At 34.6% G+C, this 8,555-nt stretch overlaps 1 protein-coding gene across 1 annotated transcript; it reads left to right on the top strand.

The window, feature by feature from the left end:
* The first annotated feature begins 2,287 nt into the window (after positions 1-2,287).
* On the top strand, positions 2,288-8,555 carry ddx55 (DEAD (Asp-Glu-Ala-Asp) box polypeptide 55). The gene is made up of 14 exons (XM_052116932.1): positions 2,288-2,456; positions 2,558-2,608; positions 2,716-2,802; positions 3,002-3,093; positions 3,177-3,239; positions 3,330-3,479; positions 5,167-5,356; positions 5,474-5,556; positions 5,639-5,770; positions 6,840-6,932; positions 7,200-7,314; positions 7,443-7,611; positions 7,683-7,972; positions 8,073-8,555. The coding sequence occupies exons 1-14, from the start codon at positions 2,349-2,351 to the stop codon at positions 8,244-8,246; spliced, it is 1,797 nt and encodes a 598-aa protein (XP_051972892.1). The 5' UTR covers positions 2,288-2,348; the 3' UTR covers positions 8,247-8,555.

Below are 8,555 nucleotides of genomic sequence, written 5' to 3'. Positions count from 1 at the left end.
TTTTTCTCTCTGTTGCTTTTGTTTTGCAAATTTACATTCATTTAACCCTTATGTTGTGTTCTGGTCATTTAGACCAAGATGCCTTTTAACGATTTTTATTTGTTTTACTTTATCCAACTTGACTATGTTTACATACGGTATCTGAAAAAAAAAAAAATTAACCATTTTATTGGTTTTATTTCACTTTGTTGCACCTGTGGTGTCACCTGTGGTCAAAATGACCGGCCATTGGAAATGAAGGGATTAGATGAAGTAAATATTAAGTGTTCTGGAGCTTCACAAACCTTTAGATGAGCACAAATGTGGATGTGTGTTTGCACACACAAAGTCCTCAGACATGAGGAATATTTCAAGATCTACTCATCATATTATGTTGTGTTTGGTTTAGTTTGAATCGGGATGGTCTGCTGTAAGTTGCGGTATGTCATTGTCTATGTTATATGTGTGATTCAGGAAGTAATAAGGAAAAACGTGTGTCTGTGGGAAATTCATACACTAAAACTCAGTCCAGTTTGGTCTCTGAGGGTAACAAATTTGCTCATTGTATTTTACTAATTGAGACCTTTCCAATGATATATAACACATGGCTATCTCATCTTTTTTGTTTTTACTATAAATAAAATTGTTGAGATAACAAATTATCAAATTATGAGAACAAAATGGTTCTAATTTGTCAACTCAAAATAATTATTTAAGAATTGTTAGTATCCGCTATATGCATTGTAAAGTCCTTATTCTAAGCTTTAAATTGACACATTTGAGTATCAAATCTCACCGGATTATAACATGAAAATATTTTTAAAAAAAATAGCAGTGCGCATAGCTCGCTGTTTACACGTGACATTTCACCCCACGCTTCCTGTAGCACTTGCCATAGAAGTGACTTGTGACTGTCTTGTGGGGCACTTCTCACGCACCTTACAGTCCAGCTGATCCCACAAAAGCTCAATGGGGTTAAGATCCATAACACTCTTTTCCAATTATCTGTTGTCCAATGTCTATTTCTTTGCCCACTTTAACCTTTACTTTTTCTCTTTCAAAAGTGGCTTTTTCTTTGCAATTCTTCCCTTAAGTCCTCCTGAGTCTTCTCTTTACTGTTGTACTGGTGTTGAGCGGGTAGAATTCAATGAAGCTGTCAGCGGAGGACATGTGAGGCGTCTATTTCTCAAACTAGAGACTCTGATGTACTTCTCCTCTTGTTTAGTTGCACATCTGGTCTTCCACATCTCTTTCTGTCCTTGTTAGAGACAGTTGTTCTTTGTCTTTGAAGACTGTAGTTACACCTTTGTATGAAATCTTCAGTTTTTTTGGCAATTTCAAGCATTGTGTCGCCTTCATTCCTCAAAACAATGATTGACTGATGAGTGTCTAGAGACAGCTGTTTCTTTTTTGCCATTATTGACCTAATACTGACCTTGCCAGTCATACCAGTCTATTGCATACTGTGGCAACTCAAAAATAAACACAAAGACAATGTTAAGCTTCATTTAAAGAACCACATAGATTTAAACTGTGTTTGATATAATGGCAAGTGATTTTCTAGTGCAATTTAGCAAGATTACTCAAGGATAAGGTGTTGCCGTGATGGCTAATGGAAATGGGCCTGTCTAGATTTGATAAAAAATTACTTCTTTCATATGCTGTTTTTTTACATCAGTAATGTCCTGACTATTTGGCTACCATTTTATATTATCTCTTAAAAATACTAAAATCATTTTCCGTTATTTATTATAATATATGTAGCTCATCATAAATGTTGAGCCTTCACAATGCCTTTTAAAAATGTTCTTTCTGATTCTTCAGCAACGCTGTTGTCAAAGAAGTAATTTTATAATTGTAAAAAATTCACGATGTATTTTTAATTCAATGGACATTGAAGATTGTCAGTGTCAATATTCATGTGTAAATTGTTGTTCAGACGCGACTACGCGCCTCATGGATTGCATAGTCACGCGGTATATGTTACTTTACTCAGCGCTGATAGGGGTGGACCAATCACAGTCGATTGTGATAACGGGATAATGCCGCGAATGGTTCCCCGAGTTGTTTCTGGCAGGCTGTTTAGGGCCTTCCAGGCACCGTTGTACAATGATTGGATAAGGCCTTTATATATATATTTATATCTATATATATATACTAAAAAGTTCATTGGAATTCATACATTTAATCTATTGCGCTTTCTACTGTAAAAACAGTGTTCCTGTAGGATGACGCCTGCCCTGCAGTAGTGATGTGGAACGTTTGTAGCTCGTGCACGTTCCCTAATCGGAGCGCATTTTGTGCAGCACACATTAGTTTCCCCATGTGAGTTTACCTTGATGGATTAGACACGTCTAAAATTATAAACTATGGATAACATCACCGACGGAAAATGGAACAGTCTGCCTGTGAAACTTAATGACAACATATCACAGACTCTTAAAGAGCTGAAATTTACATACATGACACCGGTTCAGGTATTTATATGATTCATATTCTGTTGGTCTGCACCGAAATGTTTCTGAAGTGGTTTATTACCAGTTTGTTAACAGTTTACTAACAACGTTTTTAATTTCAGTCTGCCTGCATCCCTCTTTTTATGAGGAATAAAGATGTAGCTGCTGAGGCGGTGAGTATTGTAATATTAATGTTTCGTATAGTGTGACAGTTGTATTAAATATGACAATGTACAAGGGGGAATATACAGTATATAATAAACATTTTATTCAATTATAGGTGACTGGCAGTGGCAAAACTCTCGCCTTTGTGATTCCTATCTTAGAAATTCTCCTCAAGCGAGAAGAAAAGTTGAAAAAGATGCAGGTCAGGCCTTTTGTGTTGTTTCATAGTTTTAATGACGTCACTGTTATTCTATAATGTGGACAAAAGTAATCATGATGAATTGACTACAGTATATCTATACATGTAGGACAAACCTGGTGCCTCATGCGTACAAGTATTCCAATAAAGAAACTTTAAATCACTTACGTGTATTTGTATATCTGTATTACTGTATTCTCAGGTTGGTGCATTGATCATAACGCCCACCCGTGAGCTGGCGCTGCAGATCAGTGAAGTTATGGGTCGTTTTCTCCAGGGATTTCCTCAGTTCAGGTTGATTGAAGTACACATAACATGCACTGTACCATATGAGGGTTTTCTGACTGTAAATCAAACCAAATTTGTGTTTCTTGCAGGCAGATTCTGTTAATTGGTGGCAGCAACCCCATTGAAGATGTTGAGAAGTTTAAGGATCAGGGGTGAGCATTTAAGATGCTGTCATTCAAGTCATGTTACTGTTTCAAACTGCGAAAAATATAAGCAAACACATTGTTCTATGCACTTCACAGAGCCAATATTGTGATTGCGACACCCGGTCGATTGGAAGACATGTTCAGGAGGAAGGCAGATGGTCTTGATCTGCCCACTGCTGTGAAGTCTCTGGATGTTCTAGTCTTGGATGAAGCAGACCGATTGCTGGATATGGGCTTTGAGGCGAGGTACTGATAAGAGGTCGACCGATAGTGGATTTTGCCAATGCCATCAACCGATTAATCTGCCAAAATTTTTTAAAAATGAAGATTTTTATGGCCTCTATATTCATCAGATGAACAATCTTGTTTATATACATGCAATTGTTGGGTGTAATCCAATTATAAAGTATTTAGTTACTGTAATCTAATTACTTTTAAGTCATAAAAATGGTGTAATGCATTACATTTTTCATTTTTGTAATCCGATTACAGTTACAGACTTTAATTACTTTTAAGTACATTTTAGGGTTATGCTTATGTGTAATATATTATTTAACGAAAGAAATAAAGACATTATTTAGAATTTCTTGAGCGGAAAAGTGTTTTAAGTAATTAGTAATAAATATATATATTTATACATACATCGCAATTAGGGCTACCAATTGATAAAAATTTTTTATCAAATTAATTACGTTATGCCGATTAATTAATCACATAAATATTTGCTGAGAAAGCCCCATCAGATAACAATAATTTAATATATAATGATTAAATAATTATAAAAAGTTATTTTATATCATTATAAATAAAATAAATATATTATAAAAATGTTGGCACACAAGTGAAGTATTAAAAGAATGCAATACATTGTTTATTTCCATATTATTGAACATAAGCCAGTCATTGACCTACAGTTCACAGCTATCCGTTTTGCAATTTAATTAATCTGTCAGTCCGAGATGTATTATAAGGGCTTGTTTAAGGACGAATAAATGTACATCTGCATCAGACGAACGCTTTTAGAGCGTCTCAGTTGTGTTGTGTCATCAACACACTGTTTTTAGGTCGCTTTTTCAAGTTAAATGAAGTTTGAAACTTAGAAAACACATCTTGAGATACATGCCTTCAGATTTGCGCTTCATAAAGCTGTGTTTGAACGCAAGAACATGCTCTCAGTTTTCATCTTGTGTTTCTGCTCTCTGTAAGTGTGGTTTGCTCTCTGTATAAGCTGCACGTTGCCTATATAGCGAGTTTTACTTACTGCCCCCTGCTGAAAACAAGTGGTACTACAAGCTTGAATTGCTCAGTTGGTAAGAATACTCCTTATTACGTTCCGGGGACATGATTAATTGCTTTACTTTTTTGAACACATAATTTTTAATATAATTTTTCACACTGAATTAACATGTTAAATCAACAGCCCTAATCGCAATACGGTACTCCATGCGTGCGTATCTATCAGTGAGCGGGGCTTCACGTGACACTAAGAGAATCGAAGAGACATGTGCTAAATATGGTTGTTAATTTTTCAGGCACATCCGTGTTTCACGTGTGTGCGCACAGGTATTTGTGCTCCAGAGTGGGATAATTTGTGCGACTCAATCCTGCTTCTCTCGATAACGTGCCGGAGACCACAAAAATGACGTGACCCATTTGAATAATACTGAGTTTTTACCTTAAGCGCTATGGAGGAAGTGCAACATCTCAAAGGGCTACACAGCACAACCCACATGTGTCACATAAACTCATGTTTCTATTTAGTTTTTGTATCTTTGGTTTTATAATAATATGCAAATAACATGCAATTATGTGCATATCCAATCAGATGATGCTTAATTTGCATATTTTTTACAGTATATGCAAATATAATATCACAACACAACATCATTTTTTGTTTATATTACATGGAAAGATTTATTCTGTGTCTCCTCAGTTTAAACACTATTCTGGGGTATTTACCGAAGCAGCGACGCACTGGACTTTTCTCTGCCACCCAAACACAAGAGCTGGAGAAGCTGGTGAGAGCGGGTCTGAGGAACCCTGTTCGTATCACAGTGAAGGAGAAAGGTGTGGCGGCCACAAGCGTCCAGAAAACCCCTGCGAGTCTCAGTAACTACTACACCGTGAGTCATGTCACATCTATAACAATCTATTATGACAATATTTGAGTTTTGTAAAAATGATGGGTGTTTCCACAATCATCCGGGAATTGTGGATCTAAACGTCTTCATTATCTGCAGATTTGTCGAGTCGAGGAGAAGTTCAACATTTTGGTGGCGTTTCTCAGACAACACAAACACGAGAAGCAGCTGGTGTTCTTCAGGTTTGGACTGAATTCACTAAAACTGTCTGAAGTTGTTACATTGAATTTTCCATTACAGATGCTTCATACTTTGTGTCTGCAGCACCTGTGCATGTGTGGAGTATTTCGGTAAAGCCCTGGAGGTGTTAATCAAGAGCGTCACCGTCCACTGCCTCCACGGCAAGATGAAAGACAAACGAAACAAGATCTTCGCAGATTTCCGAGCTCTGAAGAGGTGACGGCACTGCATGATTTAGTGTAACTGCTGACAGAGAAGATTATTATAGATTATCATAGTAATATTATTTCTTTAATCTTATTTTATTGGAGCTTTATTTGTTTGTTTGTTCGTTTGTTTTAACTTTTTATTATTATTATTATATTTTTTTGAATGTATCTTAAATTGTTTCTACTTTATTTATTAACTTAAAATGTTTCTCATTTTATTTCTTTATTGTTATATTATTTTGCTTTATTCACTTTTACCTGTTTTTCCTTTTATTTCTTTATTCTATTCTTTGAACAATTGTTTTCTAATTTTATTATATTTTCTTATATTCTTTTAACTTGATAATTTAACAGTTTTTTTAATTTCTAATTTGTTCTTGTTTTATTTCTTTATTATATTCTTTTAACTTTATTTATTTTACTTATTTTTTAAGTTCTAATTTTCTAACTTTATTTCTTTATTCTTATATTCTTTTAACTTATACATTGTTTACATTATTATTTCTTTATTCTTTTAAATTTATTCTCTTTTAACTTTATTTTAGACATGAAAATTATTTTTATTTAATTTCTTTATTCTTATAATCTTTTAATTTTATTCTATTTTAAATTCAAATTTGTTCTCATTTTATTTCTTTATTCTTATATTCGTTTAACCATTTTTTTTAAATAATTTTATTAAATTTTCTTATATTCTTTTAACTTGATTCTTTTTAACTATTTTTTTAAGTTCTAATTTATTCAAATTTTATTTCTGTATTCTTATATTCTTTTTACTTTTTTACTTTAAAATGATTCTAATAGTATTTCTTTATTATAATAATCATTCAACATTATTCTCTTTTAACTTTTATTTTTTACTTTAAAATGATTCTAATTTTATTTATTTTTATATTCTTTTAATTTTATTCTGTTTTTAATTTTTAATTTTGTTAAAACATCATTTTCGGAGTTCAAAATTGAAACTGGTGACCTGCAGAAAAATAATTCACTGTCTATGCACGACATGTAAATATATATGTGACAGATAAAAGACTTGAATAAGAATTCCATCATGTATGTTCTCCTCTGTGCAGTGGGATTCTTGTGTGCACAGACGTCATGGCGAGAGGTATTGACATACCGGAAGTGAACTGGGTTCTTCAGTACGATCCACCAAGCAGTGCGAGGTAACCGGGACATGTGTAAACGAACATGAACTCATGTGATGATTAGAAAGTTTGAATTATATTTTTTGAATTCCAAAATTCCATTTAGGTTTACATGTTGCTCACTTTGTGTGTAATTTATGTAAAATTTGAATTAACCATTTTTTTCATACTGACAAGAGGGCCAATGTAAAGTTAAAGTTCTTGAATTACTAAAACAGAAATAGTTTACATGATTTGCATGTCATTGTTCATTTGTTAGAATGTCTATTGGCTTCCTTTCTCTAGTTCCTTTGTACATCGGTGTGGGCGAACTGCACGCATCGGGAACCTCGGCAATGCACTAGTCTTTCTGCTACCAATGGAAGAGTCGTATGTAAATTTCCTTTCCATTAATCAAAAGGTAAGTTTGAGAGTAACTTTGTTTATTGTACAGACAATCACCGAAAATGAATTGCTATTGCACTCATTCCATGAATAGCACATCAATGTCTTGACGTAGTTTATAGCTTCTAATTCTGTTTTTCGCAGTGTCCCCTACAGTTGTTTCGTCCTGTGAAAGATGTGGTTGATGTTCTTCCTAAACTGAAGACAATGGCTCTAAGAGATAGAGCAGTATTTGAGAAAGGCATGAAAGCCTTTGTCTCGTGTGTCCAGGCGTACGCCAAACACGAGTGTAGCCTGATCTTTCGCGTTAAAGGTGAGATTCTCTTTTAATAAACCTTTCCTAAAAAGCATGTTTAATTGTCGTAACCTATATACCTCTTACAGATCTGGATTTTGCCGCTATGGCTCGTGGTTTCGCCCTCCTCCGTTTGCCCAAAATGCCTGAACTGAGAGGAAAGACTTTCCCTGACTTCAAAGAGATCCCGGACACAGACGCCATTCGTTTTAAAGATAAAAACCGTGAGAAACAGAGACAGAAAATGCTTGCACAGCTGAGAGAGAAATACAAAAATATGCCAATGAGGAGAAGATTTGTCAAGACCAAATCCTGGTCGAAGCAGAAGACCAGAAAGGACAGAAAGAAAAAAGTAGCAGCCAAAAGAAAACTGGATGAGGTACTTTAATGTTTGTATTAATCTTTGGTAATAATTCCAAATCGAGCATGTTAAATGCACTCTATAAAATGTTAACACTAAACTTGATGTGTGGATACAGGGTTCAGATGGTGATGGCGAAGAGCTTTTAAATGACACGCGTGCGCTGAAGAAACTCAAGAAGGGAAAAATCAGCGAAGAGGACTTTGAAAAACACATAACTTCTGCTGGGACCTCAAAGCACAAACAAGCCACCACGTCTCATGAGGACAGTTTTGATGGAGACGGAGAATGAGCTGTGATTGGCTGATCAGTTTGAACTGTTATATGACTGTACACATGGATGGTTGTTTGACTTGAATGTGCAAGTATGCTGGATCAGCAGAGTCAATTTCATGACGGCTTTATGTATAATGTACGAGGAGGGTGCATTCTTCACAACTGTTTTTGTAATAATGATGTTGTCTGCCATATATATCCCTGGCCAAAAAACAAAGAATTAAAGGTTTGTAATGGATTATATAAAGTGGTTTGAAAAGCAAATTCAAATATAAAAATGTATATAATTTGATAACATAAAAAAATAGCATCCAAAAGAAAAGTG

The sequence above is a fragment of the Xyrauchen texanus genome, chromosome 44, assembly GCF_025860055.1.
Source record: "Xyrauchen texanus isolate HMW12.3.18 chromosome 44, RBS_HiC_50CHRs, whole genome shotgun sequence".
Taxonomy (NCBI): Eukaryota; Metazoa; Chordata; class Actinopteri; order Cypriniformes; family Catostomidae; genus Xyrauchen; species Xyrauchen texanus.
This window is presented reverse-complemented; position numbering and strand designations above follow the sequence as displayed.